The sequence below is a fragment of the Hyperoodon ampullatus genome, assembly GCF_949752795.1.
Source record: "Hyperoodon ampullatus genome assembly, chromosome: 2".
Lineage (NCBI taxonomy): Eukaryota > Metazoa > Chordata > Mammalia > Artiodactyla > Ziphiidae > Hyperoodon > Hyperoodon ampullatus.
Window position 1 is genome coordinate 58,786,960 of NC_136915.1, and position 20,388 is coordinate 58,807,347.

The 20,388-nt window shown below is 38.0% G+C and overlaps 1 protein-coding gene across 1 annotated transcript in view; it reads right to left on the reverse strand.

Annotated features, from left to right (window-relative positions):
• LOC307064470 (uncharacterized protein C1orf141 homolog) overlaps positions 1 to 20,388 on the reverse strand; it is a gene marked incomplete at both ends in the record, with an annotated part of 45,028 nt that overhangs the window by 13,569 nt on the left and 11,071 nt on the right. Inside the window, 2 exons of the mRNA XM_079721063.1 lie at positions 365 to 432; positions 6,905 to 7,017. Coding sequence (XP_079577189.1) covers positions 365 to 432; positions 6,905 to 7,017 — 181 coding nt within the window. The remainder of the gene's footprint in view (positions 1 to 364; positions 433 to 6,904; positions 7,018 to 20,388) is intronic.

The following is a 20,388-nucleotide window of genomic DNA, read 5'->3' on the forward strand; positions in this document are numbered from 1 at the left end:
AATTAATGGCAGTTTCATGGAAAAATTAACCCATATCTCTATTTTTAAATATGAACAAATGAAGATTTACCAGATATGATAAAAATGAGGCCCTGTCTTAACTGACCTTATGATAACTGCTAGTACTTCTCACATTCAATAAATAATTTCCACTGTATTGCCTGTCCAACAAATAACATATTATTTTCTCTATTATTGCCATATATAAAGTTTTGCATAATATCAGAGATGAAATCACTTTAAAATTTTATGCTTCTGAATCCTAAAATTCATTTGAATTTGGGGTTTGTAGAAAAATATATAAAACTATTAGGGCTAATCTGAATTTCTATTAAATAATTGTAAGCATACAAATTAAACCTACCTCAGTTGTATCCTTAAGATAATGAAAAGATCTAATAGATCTTGATTTTAGATATTCTTCTACTGGCTCTAAAGAAACAAATCCAAACATAAATGATATGTCTATACTGTTAGACTACTTCTAATTTAACTCAACGAACCATTTTCTCTACTTGTAAACTTTTTAGAAATGTAGTTTGTTAGAGCTAAATATATTCTAGAATAATTTGCTTTTAAAAAGAATTTTTATTAACAGAATATAACATTCAATTACTATTGTAGAATAAAGCTGTCTTTTCTTAGAAAAAAAAGATTTCTAAATAAAACAGAATCATACATGATAGCCAAATAAATCCTCTCATTAATTCCTTTGAAAAGAGAAAGATTCCCCTCAACCTGAATCCCCCATCTCCAATTATGAGTTTTACTAACTTGAATTATCATTTAATGGATTTTTTTTAAGTAGGTATAATGTAGGGTCAAGCATGCAGACTTTGGATGTACGTAGCCTGGGACCAAAAACTACTTTTCTGTTTGTGAGTTATGTAGCTTTAGGAAAATCATTTAACCCCTCTGAGATTTAGTTTCCCCATCTGTTAAGTGGAAATAATAGTACTTATGTAACAGAGATGATGTGAGGATTAAATGAGATAATAGATGTAACAAACTTACAACTGGTATTCCTTCAATCAACAGTTACTTGTTGATCACCTGCAATGTGCCAGGCACTGGTGTTGGACTCTGGAATTGTGATTTCTGCCCAATGATGCACACATTTTATTGGATAGTACAGAAAAGAATTAAATAAAGAAACAAAGGAGTGAACAATTATAAATTGAGATGCATGCCGTGACAGACATAGACAGATTTTGGTGAGGGACAGCATGAGAGGGAGGTATAATTTAGATAGGGTAGTTGCTAGGGATTGAATGTTTGTGTCTCTCCCACAATTCATATGTTGAAGCTCTAATTCTCAATGTGGTGGTTTTGGGAGTTGGGCTTTGGGGAGGTAATTAGGTTTAGATGAGGTGGTAAGGGTAGAATGCCCATGATAAGAATAATGCTCTCTCCACCATGTGAGAATAAAGTAAGAAGGTGGCTATTTGCAAACCAAGAAGAAGACTCTCAACAGAACCTAATCCTACTGATCTCAGACTTCCAGCCTCCAGAATTGTGAGAAATAAATATTTGTTGTTTAAGCCACCCAGTTTATAGTACTTTGTTATAGCAGCCTGAATAAGAGAGAAATTGGGACTGAGAGGTGGGGTGCTGCTGTAACAAATACCTAAAAATATAAAAGATCCTTTGGAACTGGATAGTGGGTAGAGGCCGAAAGAGTTGTGAGGTGCATGCTAGAAAAAGCTAATATGGCCATGAAGAGATTTTAAAGGCAATTCTGGTAAGAACTCAGAAAGAAAGAGGAGAGCCATTGAGGAAGCTTCCATTTTCACTGAGAATACATGAATAACCATATGCAGAAATGTTGGTAGAAATACGGATGGTAAAGGCCATTCTGATGAGGTCTCAGACAGAAATGGGGAACATGCTATTGAACAATGGGGCAAAGGTGATCCTTGTTATAAAGTGGCAAAGAACTTGGCTGACTTGTGTTTGTGTTCTGGTTTTTTGTGGAAGGTAGAACTTGTGAGTGATGAAATTGGATAGTTAGCTGAGATTTCTAAGCGAAGTGTTAAAGAAGAGGCTTGATTTCTCCTGACTGCTTGTAGTAAAATGCAAGACGAGAGAAATGAATTGAAGACAAAATTGTTAAGCAAAATGGAACCAGAACTTAAGAATTTAGAAAATTCTCATATTACCAAAACTGAGAAAGCACGTTCAAAAGAGAACACTAAGGCTGTGGTGCACTGACAATTTGATAAGGAGATTGGTATGGGTGTGAAACATGGACCTAATCAGCCATCCCAGCAGAGACACTGCCAGTTTGAAGTGAAGGGGATAGAGACAGGATAAAATGAAGGAAGGCTGTCAGACTTCTTGGGTTTTACAGGATAAGACCACAGAGCTATGCATTGTAAACGTGCTATTCCTCAAGACAAGGGAAGAATGACCATGAAGGTGACTCAAAGATCATCAGGCCTGCCTCAGTTTCAAAATCAGAGGCCACTGCCTCAGTTTCTGCCTATGGAGCCCTTGGGGGGTGGGCCAACACTCTCACTAGATAATCCTGGGGATGAAATCCTGGTCTAGCAGAGTCCCAGTGGGGAAGTGGGGGAGATGTGACCCCCACTCAGCAGAGTTGTGAGAGCAGGACCTCTGTCCCAGTGGGTCAGGAAGGCAGAGCATCAAGCCAAAGAGGATTATCCTTGAGCCTTAAGATCTCATGAAGTTTGTCTTAGTAGGTTTTAAACTTCCTTGGGACCCATTACTCCATTCTTCTTTCCTATTTTTCCCTTTTGGAATGAGAATATCTATCCTATTCCTGTCCCAACTGTATTTTGGAAGCACATAATTTGTTTGATTCCACAGGTTCAAGCTGGAGAGGAATTTTGCCTCAGGATCAATCATACCTTGAGTCTCACCATAGCTGATTTAGACGATATTTAGGTGAGACTTTGGACTTTAGTAATAACATAAAACTCAGTACGGTAGGAAGATAATTAACATGTTCTAGGATTCCTTTATTGTCCAGAAGGAGGGTAACAATATATTTTGAAAGGATGAATATTGTAATTTCTAGGGTAATCATTTAAAGAATAGAAACAGAATGCATAACTAACAAATTAGTAAAGGGGAAAAGTTTAAATTTTAAAAACTCAATCCTAAATAAGACATAAGAGGACAGAAGAAGAAACACAGAATCAACAGGAGAGATAGAAAGAACAAAATAGGATGGCAGATTTAAATCCAAAGATATAAGTAGTTACATTAAGTATAAATGGACTAAATGCTCCATTTCAAAGACAAAGATTACAGAGTAGATTTTAAAATCTAACAATTTGATGTTTACAAGAGATAAGTCTCTTATGTAAGAGATCATAATGTTATAGAAATGTGGCAGCAAGATGATGGAAAAAGATATACTATGTAAATGTTAGCCTAAAGAAAGCTGGGGTAACTACAGTAATATTGGATAATAAAACAATCACTTTGTAATTAAAAAGGGTTCAATTCACTAGAAATATATAATAATTCTAAAATTTTATGCAGTTAATAACACAGCCTAAACTATATTAAAGATCTGTAAAGCAAAATTTGATAACTCTACAAGGAAATAATAAATAAGTCTGAAATTTCTCAGCAATTGACAGAATAAGCAAGCAGAAAAATCTGTAAGGATATAGAAGAGTTGAAAAACAATGAAGAAATTTGACCTAAAAGACATATATAGAACACTGCACGCAACAGCTGCAGAATATACTTTATTTTCAAGCACATACTGAACATTTACAACAATCGACCATATACTGGGTGAAAATACAAGCGTTAACTAATTACATAGGACTGACTGAAATCCTATGGAGTATATCCTCAAACTACAATGTAATTGTGCTAAAAATTTATAACCAAAAGATAATTAGAAAAGCCTCATATATTTTGAATTAAGACATAAACTTCTAAATAACCAAAGGGTCAGAAGAAGAAATCATAATGGAAAACAGAAAATAACCATGATACTCTTGAAGAACAAGGTGGAAAGACTTGCTCTACCAGATATCAAGGGTTATTTTAAGCTACAGAAATTAATGTTGTGTGGTATTGATACTGAAATGGATAAATAATATAATGAAACATAGTAAGAACTCCAGAACAAAGAGCCCAGAGCATTAGGGAAAGAATAGCCTTTTCAATACCACACTGGGATAGCTGGGTATTCACATGAACCAAAACTAAACTTGACTCTTACCTCACTCAAAATGTAATTCCAGGTAGACTTTAGACCTAAAGGTAAAAAGAAGAACTAAAATCTTTTGCAAGATAAATAGAAAAAGATTTTCATGACCACAGAGTAGGAAAAGATTTCTTAGATGTGGTACAAAAAGTACTTATCAAATAAGAAAAGATTTGGCATATTTGACCTTATTAAAGTGGAAGAATTTTTGTTCATCAAAAAGACACCATAAAGAGAATGAAAAGAAAATCCAGAGAAAAGGGGAAGATATTCACAACACCAACAAAGAACTAGTAAAAAGAATATATTTAAAAATCAACAAGAAAAGGATAAAAAACTAATTTTAAAATAAGGTAAAACTTGGATGATTTCCAAAAGTATAAATACAATTTGTCACTAGTCTATGAAAAAGTTCTCAAACCTATTAGTAATCACAGAAATGCAAATTAAACCATAATGATATACTATTAACTACCCAGTAGATTGCTAAAATGGAAAACTGACAATTCCAAGTGTTAGGAAGCAGAACAAAAAGAACCCTCACAAATCTGATGGGAGCATAAATTGGTAAAAACACTTTGGAAAGTTGACATTATCTATTATAGTTGAACATAAGCATCCCTGGTAATGTAAATCCTGGATATACACTCTCAAGAAACTTTTACACAGATGCAGCAGGATGCCTAAACAAAAATATTCATTTCAGCATTGCAATGACTGACAAACTAAAACCCCCAAATTTCAAGAGTAGTACAGACAAAGTGTGATATATTCATGCAATGGAATACTAAACAGCAATGAAAATGAAGCAACTACACCTCCACAGAACAATATGAGTGAATCTTACAAACAATGCTAAGAAAAAAAAATACAAATGAATGCATACGGTATGATTACATTCATATACAGTAAAAAACAAGCAAACTAAACAATATTCTTTAGAGATGCAAATAATAGATGGTAAAAATTTAAATAAAAGTAAGGAAGTGATTACCACAGAAATCAGGACAGTAGTAACTCCCAGGGACAAGGAAGGGAGAGGTGATTTGGGAAAGGTCAAGTGGTGATGTTGGCAATGCTCTATTTCTTGATGTGCAATATGGTTATATAGGTGTTTTTTAATAATTGGTAATTATACTGTACATTTTATGCTACATTCACTTTTCATAATGTATGTTATTTCAAAATTTTAAATGGTTTAATAAAAAAGGAAAGTGATTAGAAAGAGGGCAAGAATGAAAGAAGAAATACCTGTTGGCAAGCTACTATAGTTGACATACAAAGATGATGATGATTTGGATTAGGGTGGTGACAGCAGACATGGTGAAAATAGATTAATTCAAGATGAGTTAGAATGAAAAGAGCTTATTGACATATTGAACTTTGGGGAGGAGGGAAAGGAGAGATCAAGGATTGCTTCTAGGTTTTAGACTTGAGCCAGTTGGTGTAAATTGGTCCAATGTACTGAGAATGGAATGCTGTTGCGGGGAGGGGATGGAAGAGAAAGTTTGAGAGGATGGCTAGGATAGGGAATCATGAGACCAGTTCTGGATATTAGGTTTAGGATGTAATGAGAAGTTTGAGTGGAGATATCAAATAGGTAGTTCAGTGTAGGTACCTGCCCTTCAGAGGATTAGTCTGGATTGAGATATAAATGAAGGATTTAATGGTATCTCTATGGTATTTTAAACCATAGATTTAAAATACTGTTGGGTGATCTAATCCATAAGACTGGATTAGATCACCCAAGGAGAAAGAATGTAGAAGCAGAGGTAGGCTCAGGATTGAGCTCTGAGCAAATACAGTATTTTAAGGATGGAGAAGAGAAATTAAAAAGAGAGACTGAGAAAGGGTGAGACAGCAGAAAAACAGAGTTTTAAGCAGAAGGGAGTGATCAACTAACTATACTGATAGGTACTGATATAATTACTGAGAGGTGGCAGAAAAATATCCTTTGGATTTAGCAACATGGAGATCACTGGTACTCTTAATCAGTGTAACTTCAGTAGAATGGTGGAGGCAAGACCAATTTGGAGTAGGTTGAAGTTTAAACAAAAGTTGAGGGAGTAAGACAGTATATGTAAACAAATCTTTTGAGGAATTAGATTACAAAGAGTCATGGAAATGACGCAATATGGGGCAATGTGGATTCAAGGAGCCTCAGTCAGGGTTGTTGATGAGCATGACACAATCAGATGGATTTTTTGATAATGCCAGGGAAAGAAAAACAAAGACAACATAAAACACTCAAATTTTCTGAGGATCTATAACGCTGTTTCCTAGCTCACAGATTCCTGAAGTTTCTAGGAAAGTGAGTTCCTTTACAGTCCCTGTAAGGTAAGTTTCTACTAAGTAAGGTGTACAAGCTTGAGTGATTTTTTAAAAACAATTACAAGAGAACTCAGGATTGAGCTGAAAGGAAATCCAGAGATTTTCTTTCCAGAAAAATAAACATAAAAATATATTCTTAATTTGTGAATTGTACAAATGTCTATTCTGACATTTATCATCTCTTTCTCTTAGGAAATTCTTCTTTATAGCTCACTGACATCTTTCACACTGCAGTTATAACCCATAGGCTTTCAAGCAAATGCTTTCAACAGAAACATCAAATTATAAGAACTTATAAGACAAACATTAATAAATAATAAAGTATTTAATTAAAGAACTTCATTAATACATCAAAACAGAGGTAAATATACAAAGCATTACCTATTGACTTGATTTCTTGAATTTTTATTTTTGTTGGTACAAAGTGTGGTCTTAAATTTGACTTTTCAAAATCACTCTTTTTAGGTTCAGGCATATTTTTGAAGGAGACATATCTGAAAGAAATAAAATTAATCTAAATTAAAATAATCAGAAAATTTACAAAATTAATCTAAAAAATAAATTGGGAGAAATGTGGTCAAGTCCCAGTTATATAGATTTGAATGTTATTGTTTTAATATATTATAGTACAAAGTGTAAAAGATTGGGATTGATTACACAGGAGCTGAAAATATTAGTGGTAATCACTGGAAACAGAGAGAGAAAACTGCTGTTGTCATAGAATTGAGGGCACTCAGGAAACTATTGTTCACAAGCTAATTAACCCTTTTAGAAAAATACATTGGGAATTTGTTAAATGAGATACTGTGGACATTGCCAAGCCTAGCCATAGTGGTGGCATATACAGTTGGGGTCAGCTCAGATTCCAGAATAGTATACCAGATAGGATCACAGAATCTATTTACTGTAAACAGAAATTTTTCTCCACTAGATTCTTTAACTGACTATTGATGGTATGTAATTATAATAATTATATAATTTATGATATTTCTGACCTCTAAATGCTATGACTCAGATCTCAGACACTCACCTTTAGTTTATATCATCCAGTCTCCCACCTTTTATTATCTATAGGTTGATGTCCTCCAGATTTATAGTACAGACCCCAAACTCTTCCCTGAGCTCCAGATTTATATATGCAACTGCTACATGATTTCTGCAGTTAGATATATCATGGGAATTTCAAACATATTCAAAACCAAATGTTTGCTTCCACTTCCTTTCCAATCTGTTCCTTCCCTAGGTTTTCTCATTTCCATTCAGCCAGAGGCTTAGGCCAAAAACTCTGCAATCATCTTTGACTTTTCTTTCTCTCATTCCCCATTCCCGATATCTCAGCACATCTCATTGGATCTTTCTTTGAAATACATTCCAAATCCAACCACTTCCTTCCTCATCACATCTACCCTAGTCCAAGGCCCCTTCATCTCTCATCTGAACTACTTCTCTACATCCCTCGTCTCCTTCTATCTGCTGTCTCTGCTATCACTCTTGTGCCCAGCAGTATTTTCCCAATGCAACCATGGTGGCACCTGTAAAATATAAATGAGACTGTCATTTCCCTCCAACTGTTTCTTGTCACACTGAAATGAAATTCACAATTCTCATTGCAAGACAGAAACTTTCCTCCCAATTCTTGTATTTCCACGCAGAGGAGCTTCCATTGAACGCTCCTCCAGGCCTCTCTCTGTGCATCCCTTTATCCCTCTCCTCCACATGGAAGCAGAGTGAGTTTTTTGGATGTTTGGTTTAAGGAAAGGAACTTATGCTCCCACGTAAGTACCTTGACCCTTGCTCTTACCTCTGCCTGTAATAGTCTTCCCCTAGGTATTGCAAGGTTTACTCACTTAAATCATAAGAGATGTATTTCATAAGTCTTTACACAAATTTCCATCTCTCCAGAAAGGTCTTTTTGCGCCCCCTCTCATCTAATATAGTAAATTAAGGGAATCAATCCTAATTCCGTTAATTTACTATATTTTTCTTCATAGCATTTATCACTAGTGAATTTATATTATACATTCATTTGCTTGTTTATTTGTTATCTGTCTCTCCACCTTATCCTAGAATGCAAATTGAGGTCAGGGTCTTTGTTTAAGTCACTGTTGTATTCCTAGCACCTAGAACAGTGACTGGCACATAGTACACGTATAATAAATATTTGTTGAATGTATGAATTGTTTCGGTAAATTTTGATTGAACTCTCTTATAATCTTATAATTTCCAATGAGTTTTCAGTTTATTCTCTTCAGATTTTTCAATAAACAATCATTTAATCTTCATAAAATAATTTATCTGTTCCTTTCAAAACATTTAAATTTGTATCTTATGTTGTTATTTAATATCATTGGCAAGTACTCCCAGAATAGTTTGGTATACTAGTGAGAATGGGCATCCCTCTGTTTCTAATTTAAATGGGAATGTGTCAAAGATTCCACCCTAATGTTGTTGGCTATATAGTCTTGCTAAGGAGATGATTTTTTTATCCTTATCTTACTAAGGTATTTTTTCAAATACATTTGAAACATATAGAGATGTTCAGATATGGATTTCCTTACAGTGAACCAAAGAGTATGGGCTTTGAGGTTAGACGATACTTTGCATCTAGACTCTATGTAAACATCTGCAGAATATTGAGTTTCTCTAAATCTCAGTCCCTCATATGCCAACTGAGGGTAATATTTACCTCTTGGGGTTGTTATAAGAATTATTTACATTAGATAGGCACCCGCCACTCACTGCAGCTGCGGGGTGATGCCTTTTGCCCCAGGGATCTCCTCACTGCCCCGCACCTTGGGACCTCCTGTTGAAGACATGGGCATTATCGAGACCTAGCGGAAGCCAGAGGAAGGGAGGAGAGAGAAGGTGATAAATTCCAGAATCACTCATTCATCCCCACACGGCAATTGCGGGGAAAACCTATGCGTGGTAGTGAATGTGGCTTTTTTTTCCTTTTCCTGCCCCCTCTCAGCCCTAATCCCCAGCGTCTGTTTGCTAACACAAATAGAACCTTCTGTTGGATGAAATAAAATCAAACACTGGGCCTTCAAATAACAAACAAACAAACAAAAAACATTAGATAATAGTGAAATGTAATAAAATAATTAGGAGGTGATGAGATTTATCTTTTTTAGTATGTCACTGAATTTTTAGCTTACATATTTAATTTAAATAATGACTGTGTTTAATAACCATCTAACAAAATCCCTGAAGATTCAGCTCTAACAAATTGTTGGGAGCTGGCTCTAGCACACCAATGATCCCATACCAGAAGAAAAAAAAATATTAAAAGAGGGAAGAAGAGGAGGCGCGCTAGAGGAAGACCACACCCATCTCCCACTTACAGGTCAGGACAGGAAGAATCAAATTGCTGGCCATACCCCTTTTCATTTCAGGTCACTAAACTGGCTTATATGTGGGAAGGGGAAACCTCAACTAATACGTGGGATCAAAATACTAAACTGGTCAGACTTTTAATAACCAAAAATGATCAGAGTGAAATTGGAGAAATAAATATAAAACTGCTTTATGTTTTATGTTCCCAAGTTGAGAAAGGCAGTGAAACAGTTAAGCTAATATTTTTATTTTAGATTTTTTTAAAATCTATATTTATAAACGAGATACTGCAATGGTTTTATATTCTTGTGGTCAGACTTGAGGTTCAAAACTATCTTTACAAAAAGAATTGGAACTATTCCATCTCTAAGCTCAGAAACCATTTAAACACTTCTTTGAAACGTTGGAGTCACCCTGACACAGCTTCAAGACGCTGTTGTTTTTTTTTTTACTAAATTATTTTATTTCATTTATTTTTGGCTGCGTTGGGTCTTCATTGCTGCGCGCGGGCTTTCTCTAGTTGTGGCGAGCGGGGGCTACTCTTTGTTGCGGTGCACAGGCTTCTCATTGCAGTGGCTTCTCTTGTTGTGGAGCACGGGCTCTAGGCGCGTGGGCTTCAGTAGTTGTGAAACGTGGGCTCAGTAGTTGTGGCTCGCGGGCTCTAGAGCGCAGGCTCAGTAGTTGTGGCACACGGGCTTAGTTGCTCCGCGTCATGTGGGATCTTCCCGAACCAGGGCTTGAACCCATGTCCCCTGCATTAGCAGGCAGATTCTTAACCACTGCGCCACCAGGGAAGTCCAAGATGCTGCTTTTGTAAAAGACAGTTCTTTGACAATTTCTCAAAAATTTCTAGTTATTGATTTAGTTACATTTTTTTTCTTATTGATTCTATTTTCACCATTCATATTTTCCCAGATTATCCACTAACAGACTCATGTTTCAAAGCAGCTCAGTTAGGGCTTCCCTGGTAGCACAGTGGTTGGGAGTCCGCCTGCCGATGCCGGGGACGCGGGTTCATACCCTGGTCCGGGAAGATCCCACATGCCGCAGAGTGGCTGGGCCCGTGAGCCATGGCCGCTGGGCCTGCGCGTCTGGAGCCTGTGCTCCACAATGGGAGAGGCCACAGCAGTGAGAGGCCCGCGTACCACAGAAGAAAAAAAAAAAAAGCAGCTCAGTTATATGAAGTACTCATTATAATTATTTTAATTTCTTCTATGTCCATCGTCATAGCTCCTTTCTCATTACTAATATTGTGCCTTTATGTTGTCTGTTTCCTCTCTTCAATTTCTTAAATTATGGTCATTTTAACGTTCTTTTTTTTTTAAATTTTTTATTAGTTTCTGCTTTATAACAAAGTGAATCAGTCATACATATATATCTGTTCCCATATCCCTTCCCTCATGCATCTCCCTCCCTCCCACCCTCCCCATCCCACCCCTCCAGGCGGTCACAAAGCACCGAGCTGATCTCCCTGTGTTCTGCGGCTGCTTCCCACTATCTATCTACCTTACGTTTCGTAGTGTATATATGTCCATGCCTCTCTTTCGCTTTGTCACAGCTTACCCTTCCCCCTCCCCATATCCTCTAGTCCATTCTCAAGTAGGTCTGTGTCTTTATTCCCGTTTTACCCCTAGGTTCTTCCTGACATTTTTTTTTTTTTAATTCCATATATATGTGTTAGCATACGGTATTTGTCTTTCATTTTAACGTTCTTTGGGGAGGTCTTAAACATGCTAATTTTGTAAAATGTTCTTAAAGATTCAGTGTGCTTATGAGAGGAAAGCCAAAGTCTGGTGGAAGTACTTGGAGATGATGGCTTTTTTTGTTTTTACATCTTTATTGAAGTATAATTGCTTTACAATGGTGTGTTGGTTTCTGCTTTATAACAAAGTGAATCAGCTATACATATACATATATCCCTATATCTCCTCCCTCTTGCATCTCCCTCCCATCCTCTCTATCCCACTCCTCTAGGTGGTCACAAAGCACCAAGCTGACCTCCCTGTGCTATGCAGCTGCTTCCCACTAGCTTTCTATTTTATATTTGATAGCGTATATATGTCCATGCCACTCTCACTTCGTCCCAGCTTACCCTTCCCCCTCCCTGTGTACTCAAGTCCATTCTTTACGTCTGCGTCTTTATACCTGTTCTGCCCCTAGGTTCTTCAGAAGCTTTTTTTTTTCTTTAGAATCCATATATATGTGTTAGCATATGGTATTTGTTTTTCCCTGACTTACTTCACTCTGTGACAGTCTCTAGGTCCATCAACCTCACTACAAGTAACTCAATTTCATTTCCTTTTATGGCCGAGTAATAGTCCATTGTATATATGTGCCACATTTTCTTTATCCATTCATCTGTTGATGGACACTTAGGTTGCTTCCATGTCCTGGCTATTGTAAATAGATCTGCAATGAACATTGTGGTACATGACTCTTTTGAATTATGGTTTTCTCAGGGCATATGCACAGTAGTGGGATTGCTGGGTCATATAGTAGTTCTATTTTGTTTTTTAAGGAACTTCCATGCTGTTCTCCATAGTGGCTGTATCAATTTACATTCCCAACAACAGTGAAAGAGGGTTCCCTTTTCTCCACACCCTCTCCAGCATTTATTGTTTCTAGATTTTCTGATGATGGCCATTCTGACTGATGTGAGGTGATACCTCATTGTAGTTTTGATTTGCATTTCTCTAATGATTAGTGATATTGAGCATCCTTTCATGTGTTTGTTGGCAATCTGTATATCTTCTTTGGAGAAATATCTATTTAGGTCTTCTGCCCATTTTTGGATTGGGTTGCTTTTTTTTTGATATTGAGCTGCATGAGCTGCTTGTAAAATTTGGAGATTAATCCTTTGTCAGCTGCTTCATTTGCAAATATTTTCTCCCATTCTGAGGGTTGATTTTTGGTCTTGTTTATGGTTTCCTTTGCTGTGCAAAAGCTTTTAAGTTTCATTAGGTCCCATTTGTTTATTTTTGTTTTTATTTCCATTTCTCTAGGAGGTGGGTCCAAAAGGATCTTGCTGTGATTTATGTCATAGACTGTTCTGCCTACGTTTTCCTCTAAGACTTTTATAGTGTCTTTCCTTACATTTAGGTCTTTAATACATTTTGAGTTCATTTGTATGTATGATGTTAGGGAGGTTTCTAACTTCATTTTTTTTTTTTAATTTATTTATTTCTGGCTGCGTTGGGTCTTCATTGCTGCGCACAGGCTTTCTCCAGTTGCCACAAGCGGGGCTACTCTTTGTTGTGGTGTGTGGACTTCTCATCGCCCTCGCTTCTCTTATTGTGGAGTACGGGCTGTAGGCGTGAGGATTTCAGTAGTTGTGGCACGTGGGTTGAGTAGTTGTGGCTTGTGGGCTCTAGAGAGCAGGCTCAGTAGTTTTGGCACACGGGCTTAGTTGCTCCACGGCATGTGGGATCTTCCTGGACCAGGGATCTAACCCATGTCCCCTGTGTTGGCAGGCAGACTCTCAACCACTGTGCCACCAGGGAAGTCCCTAACTTCATTCTTTTACATGTAGCTGTCCAGTTTTCCCAGAAAAGAGGCTGTCTTTTCTCCATTGTATATTCTTGCCTGCTTTATCAAAAATAAGGTGACCATATGTGTGTGGGTTTAATCTCTGGGCTTTCTATCCTGTTCCACTGATCTATATTTCTTTTTTTTGTGCCAGTACCATACTGTCTTGATTCCTGTAGCTTTGTAGTATAGTTTGAAGTCCAAGAGCCTGATTCTGCCAGCTCTGTTTTTCTTTCTCAAGGTTGCTTTGGCTATTCAAGGTCTTTTGTGTTTCCATACAAATTGTGAAATTTTTTTGTTCTAGTTCTGTGAAAAATGCCACTGGTAGTTTGATAGGGATTGCATTGAATCTGTAAATTGATTTGGGTAGTAATTTTCACAATGTTGATTCTTCCAATCCAAGAACATGGTATATCTCTCCATCTGTTTGTATCATCTTTAATTTCTTTCATCAGTGTCTTATAGTTTACTACATACAGGTCTTTTGTCTCCTTAGGTAGGTTTATTCCTGGTATTTTATTCTTTTTGTTGCAATGGTAAATGGGAGTGTTTCCTTAATTTCTCTTTCAGATTTTTCATCATTAGTATATAGGAATGCAAGAGAATTCTGTGCAATAATTTTGTATCCTGTTACTTTACCACATTCATTGATTAGCTCTAGTAGTTTTCTGGTAGCATCTTTAAGATTTTCTATGTATAGTATCATGTCATCTGCAAAGAGTGACAGCTTTACTTCTTCTTTTCTGATTTGGATTCCTTTTATTTCTTTTTCTTGTCTGATTGCTATGGCTAAAACTACCAAAACTATGTTGAATAATAGTGGTGCGAGTGGGCAACCTTGTCTTGTTCCTGATCTTAGAGGAAATGGTTTCAGTTTTTCACCATTGAGAATGATGTTGGCTGTCGGTTTGTCATACATGGCCTTTATTATGTTGAGGTAAGTTCCCTCTATGCCTACTTTCTGGGGGGTTTTATCATAAGTGGGTGTTGAATTTTGTCAAAAGCTTTTTCTGCATCTATTGTGATGATCATATGGTTTTTCTCCTTCAATTTGTTAATACGGTTTTTCACATTGGTTGATTTGCATATATTGAAGAATCCTTACATTCCTGGGACAAACCCCACTTGGTCATGGTGTAGGCTCCTTTTAATGTGCTGTTGGGTTCTGTTTGTTAGTATTTTGTTGAGGATTTTTGCATCTATGTTCATCAGTGATATTGGCCTGTAGTTTTCTTTCTTTGTGACATCTTTGTCTGGTTTTGGTGTCAGGGTGATGGTGGCCTGGTAGAATGAGTTGGGGAGTGTTCCTCCCTCTGCTATATTTTGGAAGACTTTAAGAAGGATAGGTGTTATCTCTTCTCTAAATGTTTGGTAGAATTTGCCTGTGAAACCATCTGGTCCTGGGCTTTTGTTTGTTGGAAGATTTTTAATCACAGTCTCAATTTCAGTGCTTGTGACTGGTCTGTTTATATTTTCTATTTCTTCCTGGTTCAGTCTTGGAAGTTTGTACTTTTCTAAGAATTTGTCCATTTCTTCCAGATTGTCCATTTTATTGGCATATAGTTGCTTGCAGTAATCTCTCATGATCCTTTGTATTTCTGCAGTGTCGGTTGTTTCTTCTCCTTTTTCATTTCTAATTCTGTTGTTTTGAGTCTTCTCCCTTTTTTTCTTGATGAGTCTGGTTAATGGTTTATCAATTTGGTTTATCTTCTCAAAGAAACAGCTTTTAGTTTTCTTGATCTTTGCTATTGTTTCCTTCATTTGTTTTTCATTTATTTATGATCTGATCTTTATTTCCTTCTGCTAACTTTGGGGTTTTTTTGTTCTTCTTTCTCAAATTGCTTTAGGTATAAGGTTAAGTGGTTTATTTGAGATGTTTCTTGTTTCTTGAGGTAGGATTGTATTGCTATAAACTTCCCTCTTAGAACTCCTTTTGCTGCATCCCATAGGTTTTGGGTCATCGTGTTTTCATTGTCATTTGTTTCTAGGTATTTTTTGATTTCCTCTTTGATGTCTTCAGTGATCTCTTGATTATTAAGTAGTGTACTGTTTAGCCTCCATGTATTTGTATTTTTTACAGATTTTTTTCCTGTAATTGATATCTAATCTCATAGCATTGTGGTTGGAAAAGATACTTACTATGATTTCAATTGTCTTAAATTTACCAAGGCTTGATTTGTGACCCAAGATATGATCTATCCTGGAGAATGTTCCACGAGCACTTGAGAAGAAAGTGTATTCTGCTGTTTTTGGGTGGAATGTCCTACAAATATCAATTAAGTCCATCTTGCTTAATGTATCATTTAAAGCTTGTGTTTCCTTATTTATTTTCATTTTGGATGATCTGTCCGTTGGTGAAAGTGGGGTGTTAAAGTCCCCTACTATGTTTGTGTTACTGTCGATTTCCCTTTTATGGCTGTTAGCATTTGCCTTATGTATTGAGGTGCTCCTATGTTGGCTGCATAAATATTTACCATTGTTATATCTTCTTCTTGGATTGATCCCTTCATGATTATGTAGTGTCCTTCTTTGTCTCTTGTAATAGTCTTTATTTTAAACTCTATTTTGTCTGAATTGAGAATTGCTACTTCAGCTTTCTTTTGATTTCCATTTGCATGGAATATCTTTTTCCATTCCCTCATTTTCAGTTAGTATGTGTCCCTAGATCTGAAGTGGGTCATTTGTAGACAGCATATATACGGGTCTTGTTTTTGTATCCATTCAGCCAGTCTATGTATTTTGGTTGGAGCATTTAATCCATTTACGTTTAAGGTATTTATCGATATGTATGTTCCTATTACCATTTTCTTAATTGTTTTGGGTTTGTTATTGTAGGTCTTTTCCTTCTCTTGTGTTTCCTGCCTAGAGAAGTTCCTTTAGCATTTGTTGTAAAGCTGGTTTTGTGGTGTTGAATTCTCTTAGCTTTTGCTTGTCTATAAAGGTTTTAATTTATCTGTCGAATCTGAATGAGATCCTTGCTGGGTAGAGTAATCTTGGTTGTAGGTTTTTCCCTTTCATCACTTTAAATATGTCCTGCCATTCCCTTCTGGCTTGCAGAGTTTCTGCTGCAAGATCAGCTGTTAACCTTATGGGGATTCCCTTGTATGTTATTTGTTGTTTTTCCCCTGCTGCTTTTAATATTTTTTCTTTGTATTTAATTTTTGATAGTTTGATTGTGTGTTTTGGTGTGTTTCTGTTGAATTTATCCTGTATGGGACTCTCTATGCTTCCTGGACTTGATTGACTATTTCCTTTCACATATTAGGGAAGTTTTCAACTATAATCTCTTCAAATATTTTCTCAGTCCCTTTTTTTTTTCTCTTCTTCTTCTGGGACCCCTATAATTCGAATGTTGATGCATCTAATGTTGTCCCAGAGGTCTTTGAGACTGTCCTCAATTCTTTTCATTCTTTTTTCTTTATTCTTCTCTGCAGTAGTTATTTCGACTATTTTATCTTCCAGGTCACTTATCCGTTCTTCTGCCTCTGTTATTCTGCTATTGATTCCTTCTAGATATTTTTAAATTTCATTTATTGTGTTGTTCATCATTGTTTGCCCTTTAGTTCTTTTAGGTGCTTGTTAAACATTTCTTGTATTTTCTCCATTCTATTTCCAAGATTTTGGATCATCTTTACTCTCACTACTCTGAATTCTTTTTCAGGTAGACTGCCTATTTCCTCTTCATTTATTTAGTCTGGTGGGTTTTTACCTTGCTCTTTCATCTGCTGTGTGTTACTCTGTCTTCTCATTTTGCTTCACTTACTGTGTTTGGGGTCTCCTTTTTGCAGGCTGCAGGTTCATAGTTCCCATTGTTTTTGGTGTCTGCCCCAGTGGCTAAGTTTGGTTCAGTGGGTTGTGTAGGCTTCCTCGTGGCGGGGACTGGTGCCTGTGTTCTGGTGCATGAGGCTGGATCTTGTCTTTCTGGTGGGCAGGACCACGTCTGGTGGTGTGTTTTGGGGTGTCTGTGGCCTTATTATGATTTTAGGCAGCCACTGTGCTAATGGGTGGGGTTGTGTTGTTGTCTTGCTAGTTGTTTGGCATAGGGTGTCCAGCACTGTAGCTTGCTGGTCGTGGACTGGAGCTGGGTCTTAGTGTTGAGATGGAGATCTCTGGGAGAGCTTTTGATGTTTGATATTACATGGAGCTGGGAGTCTCTGGTGGACCTATGTCCTGAACTCAGCTCTCCCACCTCAGAGACAGAAAGCTGACACCTGGCTGGAGCATGAAGAACCTGTCAGCCACATGGCTCAGAAGGGACAAAGAAAGAAAGAACGCAAGAAAGAAAGAAAGAAAGAAAGAAAGAAAGAAAAAAAATGAAAAGAAACTTATTAAAATAAATTTTTTTTAATTATTCAAAATAAAAAAAACTTTAAGGTAATAAAAAAAAGAAAGAAAGAAGAGAGCAACCAAACCAAAAAACAAATCCACCAATGATAACAAGCACTAAAAACTATACTAAAAACAAACAAACAAACAAAAGACAGACAGGGCTTCCCTGGTGGTGCAGTGGTTGAGAGTCCGCCTGCCGATACAGGGGACGCGGGTTCGTGCCCCAGTCCGGTAAGGTCCCACATGCCAGGGAGCGGCTGGGCCTGTGAGCCATGGCCGCTGAGACTGTGCGTCCTGAGCCTGTGCTCTGCAACAGGAGAGGCCACAACAGTGAGAGGCCCGCGTACCACAAAAAAAAAAAAAAAAAGACAGAACCCTAGGACAAATGGTAAAAGCAGAGCTATACAGACAAAATCGCAAAAAGAAGCATACACATACACACTCACAAAAAGAGAAAAAGGAAAAATACATATGTATCTATATATAAAAAAACATAAGGAAGAGAGCAACCAAATCAATAAACAGATCTACCAATGATAATAAACTCTAAATACTCAACTATGATAAACATAAGACCAGAAACAAATCAGATGCAGAAAGAAAGCTCCAAGTCTACAGTTGTTCCCAAAGTCCACTGCCTCAATTTTAGGATGATCCTTTGTCTATTCAGGTATTCCAGAGATTCTGGGTACATCAAGTTGATTGTGGAGATTTAATTTGCTGCTCCTGAGGCTGCTCGGGAGAGATTTCCCTTTCTCTTCTTTGTTCACACAGCTCCTGGGGTTCAGCTTTGGATTAGCCCCCTCCTCTTCGTGTAGGTCGCCTGAGGGCGTCTGTTCTTCACCCAGACAGGACAAGGTTAAAGGAGCAGCTGATTCGGGGTCTCTGGCTCACTTAGGCCGGGGAGGTTGTAGGGGTACTGAGGTGCGGGGTGAGCCTGCGGCGGCAGAGCCCCACATGACGTTGCAACAGCCTGAGGCACACCGTGCCTTCTCCCAGGGAGGTTGTCCCTGGATCACGGGACCCTGGCAGTGGCGGGCTGCACAGGCTCCCGGGAGGGGAGGTGTGGATAGTGACCTGTGCTTGCACACAGGCTTCTTGGTGGCTGCAGCAGCAGCCTTAGTGTCTCACGCCTGTCTCTGTAGCCGCAGCTCGTGCTGGTCTCTGGAGCTCATTTAGGTGGTGCTCTGAATCCCCTCTCCTCATACACCCTGAAACAATGGTCTCTTGCCTCTTAGGCAGTTCCAGACTTTTTCCCAGACTCCTCCCGGCTAGCTGTGGTGCACTAGCCCCCTTCAGGCTTTGTTCACACAGCCAACCCCAGTCCTCTCCCTGGGATCTGATCTCCGAAGCCGGAGCCTCATCTCCCAGCCCCCACCCATCCCAGCGGGTGAGCAGACAAGCCTCTCAGGCTGGTGAGCGCTTGTCGGCACCGATCCTCTGTGCGGGAATCTCTCCCCTTTGCCCTCCGCACCCCTGTTGCTGCGCTCTCCTCCGTGGCTCCAAAGCTTCCCCCCAGCCTCCGCCAGTGAAGGGGCTTCGTAGTGTGTGGAAACTTTTCCTCCTTCACAGCTCCCTCCCTGAGGTGCAGGTCCCGTCCCTATTCTTTTGTCTCTGTTTTTTCTTTTTTCTTTTGCCCTACCCTGGTACCTGGGGTGTTTCTTGCCTTTTGGGAGGTCTGAGGTCTTCTGCCAGTGTTCAGTAGGTGTTATATAGGAGTTGTTCCACATGTAGATGTATTTCTAGTGTATTTGTGGGGAGGGAAGTGAACTCCACGTCTTATTCCTCCTCCATCTTGAAGGTCTCCCCCGACAGCTTTATTTATTCATTTATTTTTGGTCCTTCAGTAAATGCACACTTAACATAATTTTTATTTTTGCTCTTCTTTTTTTTTTTTTGGAGTATGGTTGCTCTACAATGTTGTGTTAGCCTCCACTGCACAGCAAAATGAATCAGCCGTATACATACAGATATCCCCTCGCTTTTGGACTTCCCTCCCATTTAGGTTATCACAGTGCATTAGGTAGAGTTCCCTGTGTTATACAGTATGTTCCCATCAGTTGTCAACATAATTTGTAAAAAATAAATTGAACTAAGTTCTAGGTATTTGGTTTATAAAATTAACTTTACACAAATTCTGTCCCCAACTAATCACGTCTTTCTTTTCTAGTTTACATAGTCCCTTGTCATGGTGTTTTCTTTCTTTATAAAAATTTTATTATATGGATTAATTTTGTGGACTTAGTGTAGGTATAACTAAATTATAAATCCTGCTACCTAGAAGCAGATAGACTTATAGGATAGATAAAATGGGTATATAAATAGGCTCCTTCTAGGCTCACAGGGGCCTGGATAAGGATGCTCTATTATTCACTGAGGAATGAGCCACAACTACTTTTACCACTTAGTTTGTGAGAAGGGCCAAGTTTTCTCTCATTCTACCCACAAAGCTCCTTCCCTCCAAGTAAGTGTGAAGAACTGTGAAAGGTTGGAGATTTGGCCCTACTTACAAAGTAGCAAGTTAGCCTGCCACAGTTTCATCGCTTCTGGCAGAAGACATGAGACTCCTGGGTCAGAGACAAAGGACAATTTATTATGCACAGCAACAGGAGTAGCACCTTCTGTGCCAGTTCTCTGAGCCCCAATTCCACTGAGCAACAAGCAAAGGGCCAGAT